General features: G+C 41.5%; 2 protein-coding genes across 5 annotated transcripts in view; one reads left to right on the forward strand and one right to left on the reverse strand.

The window, feature by feature from the left end:
- The window catches only part of METTL9 (methyltransferase 9, His-X-His N1(pi)-histidine), a 37,333-nt gene that overhangs the window by 11,578 nt on the left and 762 nt on the right, over positions 1-24,993 (forward strand). For both annotated transcript variants that reach the window (XM_061599322.1, XM_061599323.1), the window contains exons 3-4: positions 2,763-2,972; positions 5,715-5,899. In XM_061599322.1, coding sequence (XP_061455306.1) covers positions 2,763-2,972; positions 5,715-5,899 — 395 coding nt within the window. The remainder of the gene's footprint in view (positions 1-2,762; positions 2,973-5,714; positions 5,900-24,993) is intronic.
- On the reverse strand, positions 6,630-24,256 carry IGSF6 (immunoglobulin superfamily member 6). 3 transcript variants are annotated; one of them, XM_061599326.1, is made up of 7 exons: positions 24,196-24,256; positions 21,869-21,991; positions 16,922-17,275; positions 15,042-15,148; positions 14,131-14,184; positions 12,030-12,110; positions 6,630-11,368 (listed from the first exon to the last, which is right to left on the reverse strand). In XM_061599326.1, the coding sequence occupies exons 2-7, from the start codon at positions 21,930-21,932 to the stop codon at positions 11,327-11,329; spliced, it is 702 nt and encodes a 233-aa protein (XP_061455310.1). In that variant the 5' UTR covers positions 21,933-21,991; positions 24,196-24,256; the 3' UTR covers positions 6,630-11,326. The 3 variants fall into 3 exon arrangements, with proteins under 3 accessions (XP_061455310.1, XP_061455309.1, XP_061455311.1); XM_061599325.1 differs by having other exon boundaries at positions 16,922-17,278; positions 24,196-24,244; XM_061599327.1 differs by having other exon boundaries at positions 6,630-10,867; positions 16,922-17,278; positions 24,196-24,242.

A 24,993-nucleotide genomic window follows, 5' to 3' on the forward strand; every position in this document is an offset into this window, starting at 1 on the left:
GATACTCAAATGTGCTGTCACGGGCCTGGTCTTTAAACAGCGAACAACACTCCCTTTCACGTTTTCCTTTAACACCTGCTTAAAAAATGTACCCGGGTGTTCCCTCTCGACCATTATATTCCACAGGCATCAGTACATTCTGCTTTTTGACATTTCATCCAGTCTCATTGTCTTCGCCACCCATTCTCTCTCCTTCCTGTGTCCTCTCCCTTGATGATGATTCTGCTCTCTGCAGCTGGGACTCATTGGTGCCAACCACCGTTTACCCTTCTGTTTGGTTTCCTTCCTGTGGCTGACCTGACTAATGCTTTGCTCCCCTTTTTTGTCTCTTGCTAACCAATTATTTTCTTCTCCCCTGTATTTTTCTTCTTCTTCTTCTTTCATTCACTTAAACCTCTGTCATGACTACTGTAATCTTACAATAGAGAGTTCAAAGAAGAACAGGCAGAGATGCCATTGACATGATCCACAGAGGCCTCGACTGACCCCTGCCTCAGGTTCCTTAATGAATGGCTTATTTGCTATTCCATGAACTTTCCCATCACACGAGGGAGCTTCGGATACCTAGTGTGTTCTTTACTGCTAGATTATACCATTTTAAAATATTAATCTCCTTTCCCATTGCGCTAACCATGCCATCTACAGTTTCTTTCCATCTGGCTTTTCCATTCTTTTACATTTTCCTTGTCACTCATTTCTTTTAAACCTAACCCCCTTTTTGAGTCCTGTTCATCTCTACTGGCTCTGAATGCCCTGTGAATCTCAAGTTAGCATGTTTGGCTTCATGGAGTTGCAAGCCGCATGTCGAATCGGTGAAACATTAGGTCTTCTTGGCCAAGGCAGTTTGTTGCAAACGGCTGTGGTTTGTCATTAAGCAGAGCCTGGTTAAACCTCGGTTAGTCTTAATATCAGTGCCAGGACTAGATCTGGTGATAGAATGGACTGTATCATTTCAGACTGCAGGTGGAGAATTTGTGTGTCTTAATGCTGCCTTGCATTAAAAAAGAATCCAAACTTCCTTTAAAAGCAGAAAACTAGTAGAGTAAGGACTAGACTGGATGGAACATTTGTCGCTAAGGAATTCGTTTGATTTGTGGAGAGTGGCTTTAACTGAAATGCGTTATAAAATGGCACCCCCTTCCTGCACCCTGAATGGTACATTCTGTTCTTCTATCTTGGGATTCTACCACCCACATTCTACTGCATTTTTAAACCAGGTGGTTGGGTTGTCTTGCCACAGTTATCCATGCCCTGATAAAAGATCGGATTGATGTGACTGCTGTAATACTGTTGTATGTGGGACTTCCTTTGAACTTGCACTTGTCATCTTGAACATATCTCACTCTAGTTTAAAATTTCTCCGCTGCCTTCCCGTATTATTTCCAGATAGAACTCAGCATGCTGGTTTTACCTATAAAGTTCTTTTAAAAGTTGGGTGTTTTCTGTATGAGCCCGCCCCTGCTTCCGATATCCCCATCTTGGGAAATTAGGAAGGTGGCACCAGGAAATAGGGCCTTTTCTGTGGTGCTCACCCCACCCCCAGAAATATTTGCTTGGCACCTTCCCATTTATTTTTATAGGTTCAAAATGGTTTTCATTTCCCATGCATTCTCATGACTGTTCAGCCGCTCCTTCTTGGGATCAGCTACCCTAATACATCCCATAGGTCAGTGGGTAGAGCATCTGCTCTGCATACAGTCTCCAGCATCTCCTGCTTAGGAGGACTTAGGCTCAATCCCCGGTTTCTCCTCCCACCTGTGTAGGGCTGGGAGGGACCCCTGCCCGAAACCCTGGAGAGCTGTTGCCAGTCAGTGCAGACAATACTGGACCAAGGGTGTGACTCAGTTTTTTATTGCTAAAGGTTTTACTTTGAAGGCTAACAAATAATAATAATAATAATAATAATAATAATAATAATAATAATAATAATAATAATACTTTAATTTATAGGCCGCCTATCTAGCCAATGGCCACTCTAGGCGGCTTACAATAAAACATGATAAAATACAATAAACAATAAACAATATAGCCAGTACAGTGTAAATAGAAAGCCAAGATCTACTGTTTTAAAATAGATAAATAAAATCAGTGCTTAAGTGCAGTGAAGGGGAAGGAGAATTCCCTCTGGAGCGAAGGGAGTGTGTGAGATCTTGCAGTCCTCAGGAAGGGGCCAGAGCAACAGTGGTAGAGGACATGGTTTGCACAAAGAAGTTCCTTGTTGCAGTCCCTGGCACCTCCACTTAAAAGGTTCTCAGGCAGCAGGAGAGCTCCCAGCAGCCTCAGCAAGCCAGTGTTTGGGGATGGTGGTAGCTGTAGTCCCAATAACATCTGAAGGGCCACAGGTCCCATCCCTGAAGGAGACAATATTGGTCTAGATCGGCCTTCCCCAACCTTTTGGTCACCAGTTGCTGGGACTCCAACTTCCATCAACACCAGCCAGCCTAGTGGTCAGAGATGGTGGATGTTGTAATCCAGGCACACTAGGGAACCCAAGGTTGGGGGAAGTTGGTCTAGTCCAGCTTTCGCCAACTTGTGCCCTCCAGATGTTTTGTACTACAGCTGCCATCAGCCCCAGCCATCACCCTATTATTTTGTGATTTTAGGTTGTGTTTCACTGTTATTAATGCTGTATTTTAAAATTGTTGTAACTGCCCTGGGACCTTTGGGTGAAGGGTGGGTTAATAATAATAATAATAATAATAACACATTTGCCTTCTTCATAAATACATACATAAATAAACCTCCATATTTTAACATTTCAGGTTATTGGGAAGAGGTTCAATGTTTGTGTTTTCACCTGAACAATTTCAGAGACTGCTCAAAATAAATCCAGACTGGAAATCCCGCCGGCTTCTCGATTTAGGAGCTGGAGATGGAGAAGTCACAAAAGTCATGAGTCCTCACTTTGAAGAAACCTATGCTACTGAGTTGTCTGAAACTATGATTTGGCAGCTTCAGAAGAAGAAATACAGGTATATTGCGCTAAACAGCCTCTGTACTATATTAGTGCTGCCACTTCTCCTTCAGGGAGAAGATTGCTCCCTGCCGCCACCATGGCTTACCAAAGCAGGCAGGCTATTATAAAATTCTACCTCTGGTTTGTGGGTGAGATGGAAGGAAAAGGAGGTTTGCCAGGAGAAAAATAACAAGTGTCCTTGCACTGTAGCATGTGTGTCAATAAAGGAGGAAGTGAGGGAGGTAGAATGGTACACTAAAAATCATCATTATCATCATTCCAGAATACTGGGACATGAATATCTAGTCTGCTACAATAATGATTTATACAAATCGGAGAAATATTACATATTTGCTTCTCTTTTTTTAGGGTTGTATTTGACTAACTTTTACCCAGAATAGACCCATTCAAATTAATGGACTGAAGTTAGTCATGGTCATTACTTTCAGTTGGTCTACTCTGAGTAAAAGTTAGTTGAAGCATACCTATTATTATTCGGATCTATATCTCGCTGTTCTACAAAATAACTGAGATGGCTTTTCAGTTGGGGCGGGGAGAGGGGAGGTAGTGCTCTTTGCGCTTGCTGAAAGGAGGAGTGCTGAGTAATAGCCATGTAGAAGTGATAGAGCAGATGTGGGAAATCTTTGGCCCTCCAGATGTTGCTGAACTGCAGCTCCCATCAGCCCTAGGAAGCATGACCAATGGCCAAGGACAATGAGAACTGTAGTTCAATAACATCTAGAAGGCAAAGGTTCCCACACCTGTGGTAAGAGCAAAGCTATGCTGCCAAGAGCCCAGAACACAGCAGCAGTCAAGATGCTTGAGTTGGAGGCTACAGAATCTCCAGCTAAAGAGCCAAACTGGGCTCAGGACTCTGAGCCTTCTGCTAGAGATCAGGAGTCCACTAAGCCTGAGGCTGACAGACAGGAGCCCCCAGGAGAACCTTGTTACAACATGTGTCTTGGGAACAAGTGTGTGAACCTGCCACCCACATGTCCCATGAAACACACCTTCTTGAGAGGAGGGGGATCTTTGCTAGGGATAAAACAAGCGCTTGGCCTGTTGGTCCAGAGGCAGCACCCTGAGTCTGAGGAACTGAAGGCCTCCCACAGTATCTCACCAGTCCAGCAGCACAGAGACCACACTGGATGGGAGGCTATGGAGAAGTGTCTGTCTTTAGGCCAGAGGGCTGATCCTTTAAAAATCCTAACATTATCCATAAGGGGGCGAAGCTTGGGAGAGGTAGTCTTGGGGCAGATTGTTAAAGAGGTCCAGTCTGCTCATGACCTTTATCAGAGCAAGTTGCTTATTTGGAGCTATGTGTGGTCCTGCAACTCCTGACCTGCTTTGCTGCTTCCTCTGCAAGATCCAGCATCAGACCAGAACACAACACATGAACTGTGACCAGGAAAGTCGGAGTGTCTTGATCCTGTACTTTACTGAGCTGCCTATGTGGCTCTCTTTACTTTTAGACTTCCTCCTCGTTGTTCTTCCTCTCTCTGGCCCAAGTAAATATAAGCTTATGCTGTGTCTATAACTGCACAGAAGCTATAGATTGCAATTTGCAGGGTGACTGTGCCATGCTGATTTTTTAAAAATATATTTTCTTTCAGAAGAATAAAAATGAATTAAAATATACAATGGATGTTTAGAGTTCATTATAAATTTGACAATTAGAACGCAGTTTGATTTTTACTGCTGTTACTGCCTTCCTCCATCTGGTGCCATTCAGATGCTTTGGATTATAATTTCCATCGGCCCCAGCTAGCATGGCCAACAGTCAGATGATGAGAGCTGTAGTCCAAAATATCTGGAGGGCACCAGGTTGGGTAAGGATGAGAGGTGTTACAATTAGCATGCACAAAAATGTGTTTCATTCAGATAAGTGGCTCTCTCCAAAAAGATGGTTGTGACTCTGGGAGGTTGTGATCTGTACATCTCTTTCTTGACAAAAGAGAGAAATGGGAACCACTCCTATGAATTCATCCTGTTTAGATCATCCCCCAACAAAGGATGCTGTCTCGTGTCAACTTCTCTGCCATCATTATTTGCCAAATTCTGCTGTACCAGCTGTGGATGGCATAACCTGCTCAAGTTTCCAGTGTTTGGCAATTTCAAGACAAGCTGTATCTAACAAGGCTAATACAATCTCATTGTATACAACCTTCACTGGAGAGTTATCAAAAACTGGATAGTAATGCAAATATTGGCGCTGGCTGGAGTATTCGCTGTATTAAATCTATGGTTATACCAGAAACTAGACTGAAAGTCTTCTATAAACTGACAACTTCACAGCATACAATGTAATTATTCTGTTTTTGCACCAGGGGTGGGGAACCTTTGGCCCTCCAGATGTCGCTGGACTACAACTCCCATCCGCCCCAGCAGGAATGGTCAATGGCCAGGGATTATGGAAGTTGTAGTTCAGCAACATCTGGAGGGCCATACATTTCCCATAGCTGCTTTTCACCCTCTCCAGTACATACCTAGTAAATTGTTATTTATGTGGCAAAGCCTTAATAGAGTACAATGTACCATGTTGATTTCTAGAACACCCCCACCCCGGCGAAAAGATGCCAACAATATAAAAATCCACTCTTGCCAACTTACATGCATGGCAGCCTAGACTTAACGAGCGGAGATTAACCCTTTCTTTGATTACTTTGCCTGCCTCACATCATTGCAGGCAGAAAGAGTAGTGAACAATCTGTCCTTGTCCTGTTGTAACCCTCTGCATTTTTCCCCTTCACCTATCCAGAGTGCTCGGCATCAACGAATGGCAGAGCACAGGGTTCCAGTATGATGTCATCAGCTGCTTGAATCTGCTTGATCGCTGTGATCAACCATTGACTGTATTAAAAGATATTAGAAGTGTACTGGAGCCTACTAGAGGCAGAGTCATCCTGGCTTTGGTTCTGCCCTTTCATCCGTATGTGGAAAATGGTAAGCATTTAACATGGGCTTTTTTTCCGGGAGGTACGGGAGAGGTGTGTGACTTCCCCACCCCTGCAGTAGTATGAGGATCTGTTCTGCAGGTGCATCATAAGGGCAGATTGTGATTGCAGACAGAGTGCCTAGGACCTATCGGTGCTTTATGTGTTGCCTGGCATGGTGTGACTGACATCACTTCCACGTTTGCTCCCACACTGCTCTAGAATATTTAACATGTATGACCAGAAGTACCGCCAAACCATGCTCTCAGAGCTGTACAGAAGCAACAACAGAAGCAGTTATATGCTCCAAGCACTGCTCCAAGTGATATGCAGAGTGCCTCTTAAGGCTTATTTAAAAGCCAATCATTGCCTGTAGTAGGAATAGATGGGCCAAATTAATTTGTTAGATGTTTTAGCTCAGTTGTGAGGAACCTTTTGCCTTCCAGATATTGCTGAACTACAACTCCCATCATCCCTGGCCATTGGCCATGCTTGCTGGGACTTGTAGTTCAGCAGCATCTGGAGGTTGTTCCCCCCACCTGTTCTAGCTGGTTGAGGTATGTCTCCACACCCAACCAATTCCAGCTGTAGTTGCACAGGAACTCACTCCACCCCTGTGCCGAGCTGACAATTCAAATAGTTCATTTTTTCCCATTGTGTAGTGGTGGTATTTCTTTTTTTTAAAAGTTTATTTAGTTTGAACAGCATACAAAAACTGAAATATTCAGCATATCATTCAATAATGTCCAGTATGCACCGAGAAAACAGACCTCAAATGGATCAAAATGACAAGAAGAGTATTTCAAAGCAAATTTAAAATATACATAAAGCAAGAAACTAAAAGTGCAGCCTTTTTACAATGCACAGAAGTTAGTAAGACAAATTTTAATTTGTAGGGAGTCTGTTCTTCAGTAGAAATGTATGCACATACCTTAGCAGAATATGGACCACAAATTGTGAGACAGTACTTTGTGTGTGTTTAAATTTGGGGGGAGGGTTTTTTTTGTTTTTCTTTGGGGGAATTAACATATGAGGAAAAGGGAAACCAGATTATGAGAAAAGAGTTGTTCTGGCTTTGGAATCCTTGTTTACCATTTTAGTTTCTGCATTACCATCAATTCCCAGACTTTGTTCATCCACCCCTGATAAGTGGGAGGGACATGTCTCTTATTTCCTTTATTGCAAGAAATGCACAAGATTATAAAATGTTATTCATGGCAATGAAAATAAAGATAATCTTGTGAGAAAGAGGTGGTTTGAGTGCAATACCAACTCTGGTTTTGTGGTGAAAGTACAAACCAAAGTTTGCTGGTTTGAACAAAACAGCAAACTATACTTTGCCACAAACCAGGATCATCGGGTGTGAGAGTACACACAGACTCCTCTCTACACATCATGGTTTGGGCTTTCATCTGAACCACCACAAAGAGTCTTAACTTTTACACTATTTTGAACTACACGTGTATGAAAGTAGAAATGCTTGACTTGGCAGTAAGTTCTATAAAATTCTATGTTGACAAAGTTTTTTATTTATTTTATTACATTTATACCCCACCTTTCTTTTCATCATAGAAACACAAGGTGGCTTATATATAGTTCCCAGGCAGTCTCCCACGCAGGCACTGACCAGACCTGACCCTGCTTAGCTTCAGCAGGGAGCTGGCCTTATGAGCCTTCAGACCATAGCCTGGGACAATTTGAGGGAGGGGGTGTTGCTGGAACACCACTGATGAGTGCACACAATTGTACATCTAGAGAAATGTCTTAATATCAGGGGTGCTGCCAGGTTTGAGGGGGCCCTTGTTATGTAAATTTGTATAGATCTTAGCAGAGATTGTCAATGGTCTGAAATGCATGTGTACCAAGTGTGTGCGTTTACCTAAGTGGCAGAAAAAAGCTACTTTATTTACAGAAATACATAGTAGATAGGAAAGTCATACCTAGTTCTAACTAACTAACTAAGTTGGAGGCGCAACACCCAGGTTTGGGAGTTGCCCTCATGGCTCAGGAGCAAGAGAGAAGACAAAGGTGTCTTCTCTCTCTCGGACAGTCGGACAGTTGAAGAAGAGAATAAAGGAAAGGGCAGCAGGAGGAGGGGCAGATAAGCTTCCCTAAGCATATCAGTCTAACGACGGAAGGAAGTCAGTCAGAGCATCACAGGTAAAGATAGTCAAGCCTAGCCATCAGGAGGACCTTAATTCTATCTCCCTTCTGGAACATAAACAAAAGAACAAAACAGGAGTTGCTCTTGCCCCACTTCCAACAGCCATGAGCAAGGTTCCCTCGCAGAAGGAGGATGACACCACCCTGGTTACTCTTCTCCTTCCTACACTGCCCTGGCAGCTCTGCAACTTTCTTTCTTCTCCCTTGTCTCCTGCTCCCCCCTTACAGATGCCACCCCTCATCTTGTTCCACTGCCACTGTTTCTGGTGTTTTTTCGGAAGGCCAGAGACCTCATGCCGCTGCTTAAGCTGACCTAAGTTGCAAGTGCCAATTGCTTTTGCATCTTCTCTATCTTGCATTGCAGTTCTACACTTCAGCTTCTTTCTTTGGGTTTGTAATATCTTAGGATGACCAAGTTATCTTCTCCCTTTTCTCTTACCTCCATGTAGAGATGTGAAGGCCCAGGAAAAAAATGGAAAAATTCAGGGAAAAACCCAGGTTTTTTCCATTTTTTTCCTGAATCCTTTTTTGTATTTTTCTGAAAAATTAGAAAAATTGAAGAACCTGAAGAAAAAATGGATTATGGGATGTTTAATTTTAGCATGATGAATAAAATGTTTTGTGGAATGTTGGTCCCCCCTTTTTCTTAGTTCTTTTTATGGGAATGGATTCTTTATGTCTGTGTGACACCGGAGGACTAGCAGAGACATAAATAATTTTCTTTGTTATTAATGTTGATGGTTCCTTCTGTTTTTTAAAATTGTTTTTTGCCTGCTCTTCATATACTGGCAAAGCAAAAGAGGTTCCTTACAGTTCAGGTGTTCCTTACAGTTCAGGAGCTTGTAGCTCCATTTGTTACCAAAACAAAGTAAAAATTTTAAAAAGTAAATTCAATTTGTAATAATTGTTTGAATAAAATGTACTTTTAATATATCAAATGTGATAATTGTATGCCATACCAACATGTACATAATTACATTTTATGTTCTTGAAGTAACAAAGTGACCTACAATCAAAAAAATGCTAATATTGCATTTTTTCAATTTTTCTGAAAATTTCTGTTTTTTCCCAAAAAAACCCTGGAAAAAAGTTTTTTTCCCCCATGGCTTCAAAATTTCCAGAAATTTTACATCTCTATCCCAATGCTCCTGCCCTTTTGTCCAAGATCCAGTTTGGTAACTGTACAATAGAAGTCAGTGCAACTTCCTGGCAAAGCAAGTGATGAGCAACAAGTACATATCAGCTTTTGTTCCTCATGGTTCAAAGCCCAGTGTTTACTTTGAGATCAGGATGTTAGATATGTACCCCTCTAAAGTACGAAATGGGTTGTCCTTCTTAAAGAGGCACAGGCTTTTTAGAAAGGCAGCAGAAAGATGAGAGTGGGTGAGAGAATAAAGGGAAGGTAGAAATAAACAAAGGGAAAAGGACGGAAAGCTACTAAAATCTCTGAGGGACATTTTGGATATTATGATTTTATTTATTAAGTTTATATCCCACCTTTCTCCCAGGATAAGCCCAGGCAAACAAGCAATAAAACACTAAAAACATCTTTAACAGCAAAACATCTTTTTTAAAAAATCTTATAAACAATTCCAACACTGATGCAGGCTGGGATAAGGTCTCTACTTAAAAGGCTTGTTGAAAGAGGGAGGTTGTATCCAGTGTCAGTCCTACTCAGAGTAGACCTATTGAAATTAGTGGTCTTGAGTAACTTAGATTCATTAATTTCATTGGGTTTACTCTGAGTAAATGTAGTTGGATGCAGTAAGAAATTCAGGCAGGGCCTGAATGTACATTACACTCAGCGCAGGAGCCAATCCTGGCCTTCCTATGAGTCTACCTGTATGATGCATATGTGAATGTAACAAAACAGATTGGGTTGTATCCAGTTCAGTTATATACTTAATTCATGGAGGATACAAGCCACAATAGCTATATCCTACCTCTACTATCAGGCAGTATGCCTTCAACGCTAGTTGCTGGAATCACAAGTAGGGGGAGTGCTCTTGCACTGAGGTCATGCTTGTGGGCTTCCCACAGGCATCTGGTTGGCCACTGTGAGAACAGGATGCTGAACTAGATGGGCCATTGGCCTGATCCAGCAGGCTCTCCTTATGTTCATATACTCAGAATAGACCTATTTCAGTAGGACTAGCATTAGATATAACCTACTGAGTTTTTTAGGCGAACAGCTCAGATATGTAAAGTATGAAGAAGGCCTCAGTATTAGGGCCTAGTTAATCCCCATGTAACAATTAGTAGAATTCAATTTGCAAGGGGTTCATGTAAAAGTTTACTGTTCTGCTTCATACACACACAAAATAAAAATCTTTCATTTTACACCTGACCCTCTTACAAGAAATATCTGGAAGTGATGCATCTTTGGTCTTAATGATTTTTATATATGTTCATTTATTTATATTTTTATTGAGTTTTTGTTTTAAAAGAAATATTTTATACAGCAAAGACGACAATAGTGAAATAAAAAAAGGATGGATACAGAAAGAAAATACAGTGAGAATACACACATAAATACTGGCAACGTGTTTGTGTGGAGGGAGGAATTGGGGAAGAGAGGTGGCATTCAGGTACCGGCCCATCATTGCCCAGTGCCCATTATGCAAATAAGTCCATCTTTCTGCCATTTGTGGAAGGTCACTTGCTTTCTGGTCAATACTTCTGTGTTGACTAGCTGCCATAAATGGTGAGCAACATTTCTGTGTTGCAGTGGTGAAAGGTATGTGTTAAGGCTGAGCTGTAGGTAGCTGTTGAGCGGGAGCCAGAGTTCAAACCCAGGGGGTCAACAGCAGGAGGGCTGAAACCAGAGAATAAGCCAAGGGTCAGAATGAGCCAGAGCCAACTAAGATGCTTATTGTCCAGGCAAAGTCTCAGCTTGAACAGGAAGCCTTTATAGCTCTTCCTGTTGATGAGAGCCAGCAGCCAGCTGTGGTGGTTGGGGTCACTCTAGAACCTGGGAACTTCCTTTGCTATCTTGGGAAGTTACCCAGCCTTGTGTCTCTATGAGTCAACACATTTCACAGCCTACGCAGAGCTGTGAGCTCCTAGTTCTAGGCAGCTCCTGGCCAGCATGCAAATGCTACATTATCATTTAATATTCTGGTTAGAATACAATTTCTTTGCAAAAAATGCTTTGATGGCCAACGGAGGTTTTTAATATATTAAGCTCATACCTCTTCCCCAAAATAGTCAATGAATGAATCACATTTTCAGTTATACAGTACTAAACCCATGGAAAAAAGTTCATCTAATTTATCTATGGTAATTTATCTGTTGTGCGGCTTTTATCCAAACGCCCCTGCAAGAAAATAAAACAGCATGTCCAGTCACTTGCTAGTATGCAGCCACAGCAAAATATCTTACAAAATAGTATGATCATAAAGGAACACATTAGCTGCAGTGGTGCACTATGATACTCTTCCATCATTTTAAAAAAGACTAATAGATAGCCATAGAGCCATCAATATTTTGATGGAAGAAAACTGATCTTTACACCATATTAGCATCCATTCCCAAGCTCAAATATTAGCTTTCTATGAAATATTATCCTCTCTGGAATATTTGTATACAAGACTGTTTTTTTAAAATCCTACTTTCTGTAACTTTGTATTATCACAACCTATTTACATGAAATACATTTTACGTGAGTTGCAGGATGCAAGAAGAATTATATAGTTTTCAGAATTGCTTGTGCTATGGATTAGATAAGGGAACAACAGGTACCAAGTGACAGTATATGCACGTGTGCACGCACGCACGCACGCACACACAATCTCATTCACATTAATTGCTAAGCTTAGAATAACAGGATGGATAACCTTGGCATAGCAACACAGCATATAATCCAGTCTCTGTGCTGCTCCCTCATGTGTTCCTTTCTTTCCCCTCCATTACCAATATGCTATGATTGTCATTATTAACACACTTCCACTTCTTTTTTTATGTTCCTGGCTACTTACATGCCTACGTTGTCTCTTGTGCTTCTTTTTGCAGAACTCCTTTGCAATTGCTTGACAAACTGCTTCTCTGCTTCCTTTACCCTGGAAATTTAAAAAGGAGGCTTTGAATACTTGTCCTGCCTAACTGTGTATGGCACACTGATTTGTTTTTAACTGAAACTCAGAAAACATGCCCTTCCAGTACTGCTGAAGTGACAGGAAACATGTCTGCTGTTAACTATGTGGTGGTTTAGTGTAGGTGCAGGCTCATAACAAACTACCTTATACATAGGATCATTGGTCCATCTGCCTCAATGTCTCCTCTTACCCTCCAAGTGTTGTTGCGCTGCAACTTGCATAATCCCTGACCACTGATTGTGCTGGCTGAGGCTGATGGGAGTTGGAATTAAACAACACAGCTGAAGGTCCACAGGTTTCCCATCCCTGATATATGCTATCAAACATAACAACAACTCAGTTCTTTCCAAACTAAATGGCATTTGCTCTGCAGGGTTTCAGGTGGGAGTCTTTCCCACACTGGAGATGCCAGAGATTGAATCTGGGACCATGCACACACTAGTTACGTGCTCTACTTTTTCCAAGCTAGGTCTGTGTTCTACTGCTGAGCTATTGCCCTGCATCTTTGAGGGAGAAATGCATTCATTTGGGGGAGGGTTCTTGTGATTTGAATTGGGTTGCAGTTAGCATCTAATTAGCACTGCTTGCTCCTCCCCCCAGTTTAGATCTGTGTTCTTCCTTGCAAAACCTTGCTGTGTTATGTTATATACAGCAGGACCTGGATATGTTGCCGCTGTCCGTTCATTGCGTTTGAAAAGCATCTTGAGGATGCACCCTCAGAAGCAATCTTTGTGGTATCTTTTCTCTTCTGGAGCTGCCATCTTCTCCCCAAGTTTTCCAGTCTAATTATACCAAAAGGCTGAGATCTCCTGATTTCAGCAGCAAGCAACTAATTCTGTAGCACTTGGAATCTAAACCCCAGCATTGTTGCTTCAGACTTTTTTAGCAGCAGCATTTGCAACTACATTTTTATGGGACAGTCACCCACCCATCCCAACTCCCCTGGCTGACTTTCCTGCTTTCCTCTGGCAGGGAGCACAAGTTGGTCAGTGTGCCCTGGCAAACATCAGCAGGTTGACTATTATTTATATACTGTTAGTATCAGAACAGGCTTCTGAGTGGTTTGCAAGCATTGAAACCAGTTACACAAACATTACAAATGTAAACATCCATAATTAAAATATGCAATAAAACCTGTTTAAACAATATAGCAATTAAAACAGGAGACTTGGGTTGAGATACCTCTACAAGGGAAGGAGTGGCTGCTTTAGTTCAGAGCAAAGGGGCAGGGAACCTGTTTCACTCCAGACGTTGCTGGAGTCCAATTCCCATCTTCCCTGTACTGGTCATGCTGGCTGGGGGCTGATAAAAGTCAAAGTTCCACAACAACTGGAGAGCCCCACGTTCCCCCTCCCCATTCTATAGTGATAGCAGCCATAGTGTGGCTCCATTTCCCCAACTGGAGAAATTGAATAAGATGATGAGGCAGCTGCATCTGTGTTCAGGCCTCATATATAGCAGCAGTGGTTCCCTGCAGGCATTTTTTTCAGGCTACAAGGCTGCTTTGTAGCCTAGAAACTTTATAATCTTCTGGCTTCTAAGTGTGTGTGCAAGACAGCCTTATTTTTGTTTTTTAATTGTGTGCAATATACTGGCTCGTTGCAGATTTGAAATGCGACAGATAGGATGTGCAATCAAATGTTGCCATGTGGAGTGCTCCTGTTCAGGGCTCCAGCCAGCCATGTCCTCTTACAAGATGCTCCATTTCATTCCCCCTCTCCCCCAGTTTTCTCTCTGAGTAACTAGTCCACATTCTGTAACTACTGAGGATGCTCAGTGTTGTCACTGAGTAGTTTGGGGGGTATTTTCCTTAAGGTGTTGGGTTTTTTTAACTAAAGTTTTTGTACTTCTGTAAACCTTGGGGATCCCCCAGGCCTGCTGATATCTCCTCCTTGTGCATGGGTAGTTCTTTTTTTGGTCATATAAGGATCCATCCTTGGAGAATGAATTCGCTATTTAGTATATATATAACAGGAACACTTACACTAACAGTGGGCTTTCCTTTCAAGTCTTGTTTCTCTGTTTTCTTGAATGTAGGCTGTAAAAACAAAGATGATTGATATCTTTTAGCAAAGATTGTCTTCAAGCAGCAGAAAAGCATCTAGTATGAATGGGTTGTATCCAATGACATGAATGGAATATTGGTGATATTAATTGATTTATATGGATCTTCTCTGAGTAGAACTAGCACTGGATACAACCCAAGGTCAACCAACAGATAGGCTGAGTTTTTTGCTGCCATCAAAGTGGGGGCAAGGCAACACTCCAGAGGGAGGACATTCCAATGTCTGGATGCAGCCACTACAAAGCCCCCCTCTTTGGTCCCTGCCAGTTGCGCCTCTGACACTGGCAGATCCTCACCTGCGGAACTTAATGCCCATACTGGTTTGTATCAGAGCATGGGACTCTTCAGGTACCTTGGTCCTGAGCTGCTTGGGGCTTTAAAAGCTGGAACCAGCACTTTGAATTGGATTCAGAAGTGAACTATAGACAAGACATTCTGTAACGAGAGTCACACGCTCTCTGTAACCTGCTCCAGTCAGTAGTCTGGCCACAGAATTTTCAGCCAGCTGCAGTTTCCAAACACTTTTTAAAGGTAGCCCCAAGTAGAGAGTATTGCAACAGCCCAAATGAAAAAATCCACCAATTGTCTGGCTCAGCATAAGGCAGCTTCCTATGTCCATTCCCAGGTTTTTTGAAACTGGCTCTGCTGCCGTCATGTCTAGTTGGGCCCCATGTGAATTTGCAGAAGTGATGAGGTTGTAATTGTCACATGTCCTCTATCTGAACATTTTTTAAAAAAGAAACCTCTCTCTACAATATGCAAACAGACTTACAACTAAAAGCTGGTTTTGGTTTTTATGTTGAAGCTGGAGACGGAGATCATAAACATACCTTAGTGAAGAACTTAGAGACTGCCAATAGAGCAACAAGATATAGGAACAGCAGCACTGAGATGGCCAACATGGTGTTATGAACTCCTTGGCTATACATCCTAGTCTCTTTATTAATAACAACAAAAAGAATACAGTGAGTTTAGGTTACGTTTACATTATTGTTATAGTATGAATGATGACTTTTTTCTTGTGATTCCACCTTGAGGGCTCTGGACCCTCTTCATATACACATTTAACAAAGGAAGCTGCCTTTTTCTAGATCCAGTTAATTTTCCATCTTAGCCCATTTTACCTATCCTGACTCAGTAGTGGCCTTTCAGAGTCTCGGGCAAAGACTTTCCCCCATCCCCTGCAATGTGAGCTTTCTAACTGGAAATGTCGTGGATTGAACTCTGAGGCCTTTCTGATACTCCACCACTGACCTATGGCTGCTCTGCCCCCAGTGCTTAATTTCATGCTTGTGGTGTCCCAGATGCTTTGGTTTTAGTTTTCTGCCTGAGAAATGGAAGTACGTTTGGCGCACAGTTTATAATTTTATTTAATATATGGAACTTACTGGCACAGGAAGAGGGGATTAAACAAATTTAAATAAAACTGATCTGTCAGTGGTTAGTAGTTATGATTACTAAATGGAGCCTCTATGTCCAGGGGCTCTATACCATTGAATACCAGTTGTTGCGGGATGAACAATGGGGCAGGGCAATTAGTCATCATGCGCTATGCATGGGTATAAGACCTAGTTCTATGGAGAAAGCTTGAAGGAGCTGATCATGCTTCGCCTTGAGAAGTGACTATTAAGAGGTGACATTATTTTATTTATTTTCCTATACTGGATAGTGGTGAGATGGCGGAGACATGAAAAGTACAAGCCAGAGGGAAAGAGAATATTTTGTCATCGAGGCAGGAGCCATGAGCCAGAGTTTTCATAGGTGGGACAGAGTAATGGGCAGATTTAAAAGGACTTGCTACATGTTGCCACAAGAAAAGGTGCACAAGGTGGGCAGCGGTGGTGTCAACAAGATACAAAGGTTGCTCAGGGGGAGAAGAATTTTGTAGGAAAGATGAGCAGCTGAGTCTCAGATAGAGTAGACCAGACCAGTTTCATGTACCACAGTTATGAAACCAGGAGCAGGTGTTAGGCATGCAAGTTCCTCTCCTTACTCATTAGCTTCAGCACTTCAATCAGCGTTAAAGTAAGCCATTGTTTCCCATTACATCCAAAACAGGAGCTGCAGTTTATTACTGGCTTCTTAACCAGGATCTTAAACCCAGGATCAAACCATGGTTTTAAAATACTGGTTAACAAACAGACATTAAGCCATATTTTTTGTATTTCTGAGATCGCAAGAGACTCTTTACATAGGACTGAAGCACCAAAGTCCGTACCTGAGGTGAGGCCAGAGATGAATCAAGGGAGGAATGTGCAGGACCAAAGCTTGTTTCCAGCTTCATTAAACCATGGTTTATGAATTTGTGATCATTACATCTGAATCAGTTCACTGAGTTTGAGATAGTTATCAGGCTTGTTTTGTGTCTGTATGGTTGGTTCTGATTAGTGTGAACATGAAAATGTCTTAAGCAGAGTCAGTTCACTGGTCCGGCTAACTCAGTATTGTCTGCACTGATTGGCAGCAGTTCTCCATGGTGTCAGGCAGGGATCTTTCCCCCTCACCTGCTATCTGATCCTTTTAACTGAAAATGCCAGGGATTAAACCTGAGACCTTCTGCATGCAAGCATGTGCTTTTCCACTGAAGTATAGCCCCTTCCCAGTGATAATTTGAGTATTCATAGAGAGCAATATTTGACCAGCACGTGGGATATAAATTTCCTAAAAATAACACAGAGCAAATCCCACACACAATAAAATAGCAACCGACCTCTTATCACTAACATTGTTCCGCTCCCAGTTTGCTTGGAGGTGGGTGCACCTGAACGTGGAAATGCTACCCCACAAACATAAATTGCGCTGTCTTCTGCAGTGACTTTGTTGATTTCAAGCGAAGTCTGGTTGTTTGGTGTTAAGTCAGATACTTTAAACTTTGTGCTATTTAGACATTCAGGAGTGCACAGATTTTCATGGGTATGTGCAAGATATCGAAACCATAGGATGGTGGGAGTGGATGTGGGGCATCCATCAGCAAAAAAAGTACATGGTATAGCAATATTATCTGATGCAGGATCGCCTTCCATGGATTTAGGTTGAGTTACTGTCACTTTGCACTGATCAGTACCTGCTGAGGAGCAATAAACATTCCTTGATGAGAGAGCATATCAGAAAAGGGTGAAGAGTTGGGGCTTTGCGTATTAGAATGCAGGAGTTTGCAGTTAGTTCTTGATTGCACAGTTCTCACAAACCATTTGAATCATCACCTTTACCAGCTTACTTTATTGTGATTTATAATCCAATCCTATCCATGTTTCCCGAGAAATAAATCCCACTGAATTCTAAGAATCATGGAATAGTAGAGTTGGAAGGGGCCTATCATTGGCCATCAACTCCACCCTCCTGCTCAATGCAGGAATCCAAATTAAAGCATGCCTGAAATTAACTGTGTTTAAGATTGCAGCTTTTAATGCTGATTCTTTAGCTTTTCTGAAAAGACTAATAAGGCATACATATATTCTGTGTTTTTTATTTTATTTTAGCTAGCACAGAAAAAGCATAGAATGCATTATTGGGCACAAAACAGAGTATTCAAAAAATCTTGGTTTGGCTTAGTATTATGTGTAATCCAGGTCCCAGTATGCTATATATAAGATGATGTATACAAGATACGGGTTCAGCCTAGGTATTTGTGAGACCCTTAACTGAAGAAAATACCTTCTAATTCTTTTCTGTATATTGGGTAGTATTCAACTAGTCCCACTCAGAGTAAACCCACTGAAACTGATGAACCTATGTTGAAAATGGCAATGGACAGTCGTTAAGTCATGTCCATTAACTTCAATGAGTCTCCCCTGAGTAGGACTAGTGTTGAATACCACCCATTGTTTTGAATTTATTTTGGAGATTTTTCCTGCAGCTTGAAATAACTCCTTCAAGATGAATTGCAAAAGCTTTTATTATTATTTTGCTTTACTAATCTCTCAAAACAGTCACAGAAAAAGAGAAAATGTACAGCTTAATGAAAACGTCAGACTCTTAAACATGTTTTATGATTGGTAGAATGACTGTGGTCTGATAAACAGAATTTGTAAGTTAACTGGGACTGAGAGGAAACCCTTTCTCTTTCTTCCTAGGCTGCGTACACACTAACTCGTTCGTAGTGCAAACATGTAGTTTTTCTCAATCCAAAATTGTTCATGCTCATCTTCAGCATGCTGCTTTCAATCTAGATTGATTCTAGATCCTGCCAGCCACAAGGGTAGGTGTGGTTACTTGATACCCCTTTTGAAAACCCTCCCCTTGGTTAGGTTTTCCACACCTTTTCCTTCCTGCACATACCCCAGGTGACAAAAGAAGTGGGGATTGCAGTCTTGGTGTATGCCCTCCCACAGCTTCATTGGACAGGTGTGGATGCACCCCCATGGCCAGGACTGCCTACAGCTGCTTTCATACAGACATACTGTGAGGTAATGAAGAATCAACCCGCAATGAGCTTTTTTTTTCAGAATGAAACCAGTTTCCCAAGAAGCGCTTTTCAGGGGGGAAAAAAAACTGCAAAAGTTCTAGATTGTGTGTGTAAGTTGTAGAAAAAGCAAGTGCTCAGTCTCTCCATTGATTCTAGAATAAAATGTCATGTGTATGTAGCCCTACTTAATTTGGCAAGATGCTACAAGCATACTTGGGGCTGCCAGGAGTCCACAGGTGACTCTTCACCTTTTTAATGTGTGTGTCTACTAAGACAAAATACCAAGAAAGCAGATCTGACTCTATGACAGGGTTGGGGAATCGATGGCTCTCCAGATGTTGTTGGATTCTCAACTCCCATCAGCTCCAACCAGCAGGACCAATGGTCAGGGATGATGGGACTTGGAGTCCAGCAACATCTGGAGGGCCACAGACCCTTTACACACTGACATGTTGGATTCTAAAATAATAAGACATCATTTCATGAGGTCATCTCTTTATATCCCATCTTTTCTCCAAGACGTTCAAGGTAGCATACATGGTCCCTCTCCCCCATTTTATCCTCACAAGTCACAACAACCCTGTGTGATGTAGGTTAGGCCAAGAGAGAGTGACTGGCCCCAGGTCACTGAGTGAGCTTCAAGGCTGAGTGAAAATTTGAACATGGCTGTCTCCCTGGTCTTTATTATTACCATTGTCTTTATTTTTACCCCGCCCTTTTTCCAAAGCTAGAACTCAGGGTCTTGGTCTTGGTCTGACATGTTAACCACTATACCATACTGCTTCTGCAGCTCAGGAATTTTTAAAAAACATTAATGAGATGGAACTGTGGATGCCCATTAGTTGCCGGGCTAAGTTCAAGGTTTTAGTTTTGGTTTACAAAGCCCTATGCAACTTAGGACCAGGATACCTGAAAGATCAATTTACCCCTTATATATCCAGTCGATCACTGCATTCTGCAGGTGAGGGCCTCCTGCAGATACCATTTATCAGAAGGTCTATTCCACACAACTTAGGAAGCGGACCTTTAGTACTGACACTTTGGAATTCCCTCCCTTTAAATATTAGACAGGCCCCATCTCTGTTAACTTTTCAGCTCTTAATGAAAACCTTCCTCTTTCAACAAGCCTTTTAAGTAGAGACCTTATCCCAGTCTGCGTCTGTGTTGGCATTGTTTTTTAAGATGTTTTTGAAGCTTTTTGGAAAACGTGTTTCTAAAGATGTTTTGTTTTAATATGTTTTTAAAGTTGTTTTGTTTTAATACATTTTAAAGTCTGCTTTTAAGATGTTTTAGAGTGTTTTTAGTGTTCTTGTTTGCCGCTGTGGGCTCCTTCTGGGAGGAAGAGCTGGATATAAATAATTAAATAAATAAACACAAACTCTTTGAAGATCCACTGCCTGACCCAAAGATTACACTTCTTAACTGATGCTACTTCCAAGAAGGTGCTTGTTGAACCAGACAGACCTTTAAAGGAGGTGTGGGGAACCTTTGGCCCTCCAGAGGTTGCTGAACTCCCATCAGCCCCAGAAAGCATGGCCAATGGCCAAGGATGATAGTTTAGTTCTGCAATATTTGGAAGGCCAAAGGTTCCCCACACCTCCTTTAAAGAAACAGGCCCTTAACTTGAGGTGAAATATAAGCTTCTAGTTTTCTGTACAAATCGACTATCAAATATCACGCCCCATGGAGCACAACTAATATTGTTTGAGAACAAATAAACAATAAATAAACAAACAAATTTCTTTGGGAGAAAGGCAGCAGCTTGATGGCTATGCCAAGTCAGGTTGAGTTGTTCAAGCGTCTGGCTTCCCTCTGTTCATAAACAGCAAATATATAGCCTCTTTCTGACTCTGGGCTGATGCATAGAGGCAGGGACTGGCAGGATGCAATCCTTTCACGTCATTGCTTTTTTCTCTCTTCTCTCTCTGCCCCCCCCCCTGAATACATGTGAGGGCTCACGATTATGAAAGCACTCCCATGATTAACAATAAATAAAGCAAGCCTCATGTTTTCAAGTGTTCTCTATGATTAAGCTTTTCATGCAGAAGAAAATCTTTGTGGGCTTGGGAGAAGGTTGTGCTCTATGAGCATCTACATGTTTTCAATCTGCTCACATTCTTCCTGGTATCGTCTTGGGCCCAAATAGAACTATTGATGATTCACTGTAGCTGCAATGCAAACACACTCACTAGGGAGTAAGCCCAATGAACCCACTCTCCCCCCCCCAGTAAACTTGTGTAGGATTGCACTGCATGTCTGTCAACTAACCTATACATCAGGAGTTCTTAAACTTGGGTCCATGGACCCTGTAGGGGGTCCATGAATCGGTTTCAGGGGGTACATGAACTGGGGGCAGAAAAAATCAATTTCCAGTGCAATAAAATTAATTGTATGCAAAAGTTTGTGTGAATGTGTTTATGTGCATTTTTCTGGGGTCCGTAGATTTCATCAGATTCTCAAAAGGGTCCCTAACCCAAAAAAAGGTTAAGAACCGCTGCTATGGATTGTACAGTGAGAGACTAGACATGATGTATTCCTTCTAGATCTCACATAATTCAGAAATAATGCAAATAGTTGGAATTTTCAGACCTTCCTCTTCCAATAAGCCCATTTAAGTGTAGATCTTTCCCAATCTGCATCTGTATTGGAATTGTTTTTAGATGTTTTAATAGTTTTATCACGTGTGTGTTTGCCGCCCTGGGCTCCTTTGGGAGGAAGGGTGGAAGAGAGATAGAGAGTGTGTGTGTATAAAATTAACAACCGTATATATATTCAGAGGAGGAGCCATATTAATTTCTTCTACCAAAAACAACAGACTCTTGTGGAACCTTAAAAACTTAACAAATGTATTTTGGCACAGTCCTGAGTTGCAAGCACATGTATATGGGGGGAGGGGAATTGTAAACAGTGAGGTCAGCGGGAAATGAAATTGAGAAAAATATATGGTGATAATAGTGTAATTAAGAAGGATAAGTTACAAAACTGTTATTGACAACACAGTCATCTTGGCATTGGAATGCTAATTAAACACACATAATGTGTCAACAATCCTTTTACTTGGTCCAGTTCACAAATGGTTATGGAATCATTTTAAAGCAGAGAAAGATTTGTACTTCTCTTGCCATTTGCCTCACCCCACCCCTGTCTTGAGTTTCCAATCTTTTTCTGATGTTCTGTGTAGGAACTGTGATGTTGTTGACCGTTATTTTTAAAGCTAACAACAACTGAAAGGGTTAAGAGAGAATTCCTTACCTGCACAATATGCCCAGGTAAATTCCAGCAGCAGAATCAGAACCGATTCTTTCACTGTTGCCATTTTGTCTGCAAGATCTCCTCCAAAAGTGTTTCAGCTCAAGAAAGTGGAAGTACGACTGCCTGAAATGGAAGCAAAATGGGAAACCCTTGTCGCTTGCCGTTCTTCATGTTGCACAACAGAGGAAGTTCCTAGCAGCATATTTACAGGCTATAAATATAGCACAGGGTGTCTTTCTGTGTGACCATGCTGGTTTATTTAGTAAAAGTTGTTACTTTTACTGTTTTTATAAGAGCTACCTCTCTAGAAATTGTAAAAAGAAAAAGAAAAAAGGAGGATTAACTAACTATCCTCTTCTGAGAACAGCAGATTCTTTTGTTACAGGTGGCTCATGCAAACAGAAAATGGAAAACCATTCAGGGTCATCAGATAATAATTATTACATTTTTGTGTCCCATCTTTCCTTCAAAGGGTGTACGTGGTTCACCACCCCCATGTCCTCCCCTTGACAAGGAGTTCACAGGAGCACAACAGTGCAAAGCAGCACCATGGAAAGTTCCAAGTGAGCAACAAAGTTTAGGGTCACATCCACACCATCAGTTTGAAATCCATGGCTTTCCCCCCAAACCCCCTGACCGTTTCAGCCTCATAATAATCTTGTGAGGTAGGCTCAACATGGTGATAGTAGCTGGGCCAAGGTCACCCAATGCAACTAGTGGATGAGGGAGAATTTGAACCCAGGTTTTCCTTAGTCCTAGTCCAACAGACTAATCCACCATACCACTATTGCACGGATAGTCTGACATGGAGGAAAGTTCCTTTTCAAACAAAAATGCCACCACTGATTCTGATCCTTAGAGCCCTTAATGCAGCCTTCCCTAGCCTTGGGTGTTTGAGTACTACCTCCATAATTCCCAGCCAGCATGGCCAATGATGAAGGAATATGAGTGCTGCAGTCTAGCAACATTGGGGTTCCCAGCATTGGAGAAGGTTGCTTTATAGAGGCTCAGGTCCAGCAAATCTAAGTCTGCTTCCTCCTTACTATGACCTCAGAGCAGCAATGTGTGTTGGTTTATCAGCATCTTCTGTGTGCCAGCTTAAAATCTGAAATTGCATATAGTGTGTGTGTTTATGTGTATATCCATTTTTGTAAAGTGGTGTAAAAATAGTACAATTTTCTTTTTGAAAATTTAGACATTTGTATAAATAGGGTTTTTTTTCTGTAGTTTTGTTTTAGTAATGTCTTTGTTGTGTTTGTTTTTCCATTTTTCCCTTTTGTTTGTGTTGGAGTAGAGAATTCTTATTCAAATACACATAGTATTTATGCTAATTAAAATAACTTTCTAGATATGATTTTATATAGAGAGATGAATATTATAATTGTACTATAATAGTTGGGAATTGTATTTAATTAACACAATATTTTTAATCTGGAAGAGGAAGAGACATTTTCAATGAGTGCGCTACAGTGATGAAACTTCCTTTCTTTCCCTAAAGGTCTACCAAAGCCTCAGCATATTTTATGAGCCCAATGCACACTTACCTGGGAGTAAGCCCCATTGAACCCATGAACTTATTTCTGAATAGACATGTATTGGATTGCAGCCTTAGTGTGTGACATATTTTAATTTTGATCTTTTTTTATGAACTTAGGTTAAGCTGGAGATCATTTGTGTGATTCTTGCTTGATAGAGTTTTGTGTTTGCCTGTTGTTATTTTTTCTGTGTATATTTATTCCCTGCAACCTTCCGTATCAAGCAGAATGAAAACCAAGAGGGACCAATGGCCAAAAATTCATGTGGCTGATTAAAATCAATAAATAAAACTTGAGACGCTGTCACTGCCTCTTTGGCTTGACCTTTCCCTCAGATCCTCAGTTCACAACGGCCTATTTTCCAAAGCTCCCTTGTTTGGTCACTCCCTTGTACATAGCCCTTCCTGATCTTAAGCGAGGGTTGGGTAACCTTAGGCCCAGGAGCCAAATGCAGCCCTCCAGGCCCCTCTGTAGCTGGCCCCGGAGACTCTCTCCAGGCCACACTTCCTCCACAATTACACTCTTCACAAGCCCTGCTTCACACCATCCTTCAGTGTTTTTGCCTTGCCAGAATGTATCCTTGAACTCTGATAATGCCTCTTGCTTGCGTGAATGGAGGATAGAGGTGGGGGTGTAGAAACTAGCCTACTGTACAAAGGTTGCATTAATTTTTGATGCTCTGCCCATTTTTCCTTCTGGCCCTGCCCACCACTGACATGTGGCCCCCAGAAGGTTGCTCAGAGGGAAAGTGCTCCTTGGTTTGAAAAAAGATCCTTAAGCATCTCTGCCCACCTGCCAACCCTTACAACGCAGAGCAGTTCCCATCTCTGGAAGGTTAGGAGCGAAGTGGTGGTGTTCTCACCCAAACTGCTCTTTCACTTCCCCCATAGAAGCTACACTGTGTGGTGACAAAAGAGCGGTTTGAACATTCATGATATTGACATAACTTTAGACTGAAGCAGACAATAGTTTTTAAGAAAACTGAAAGTGGTTTGAGGGAGGCATTGTTTCCCATAGTATATGTACTCATTTTCTCCCACAACGTTTTAAAAAAATGTTTTTTGAAGTTTTTTTTAAATGCATAAACAGATACACACACAACAAAAAAGGAAATAAAATCAAGCATTGAGAAATAACACTCCTACGTATTGTTACAAGACAAGAGAATAATTTGGAAATCACCAAATGATGGAAGTTATCAGGTACTGGTACTTATTACAACACCCATTTTCACTTAAAATAGAGGGAAGAATGTCAATAATGTCTCCTCAACAAAGGGAAATCATTGTGATTCTCTATCTAATATGAAAGGGAGGATCTTTTCTCCCGCTTGTTCCTGGTTTACAGAAGATGGACTAAGATTATGGTTTCTCTTTCAGGGTTTGAGGCTCTCTCATTGTTTAGGAAGAGCTTGCTCTGGACTTTCTAACTGTTTGCTACTCCCATTTTATTTGTCCATATTGTACTTTAAGTTTTGCTTTAATTTTGTTACTGCTTTAGTTTTTGCATTTTCTAATTAGATTTGCAGTCTGACTTGTAGAGTCAGTAGGCCAAAAGTCATGGTAGAAATACATTTTTAATAACAATAAA

This window comes from Rhineura floridana, chromosome 17 (assembly GCF_030035675.1).
Source record: "Rhineura floridana isolate rRhiFlo1 chromosome 17, rRhiFlo1.hap2, whole genome shotgun sequence".
Lineage (NCBI taxonomy): Eukaryota > Metazoa > Chordata > Lepidosauria > Squamata > Rhineuridae > Rhineura > Rhineura floridana.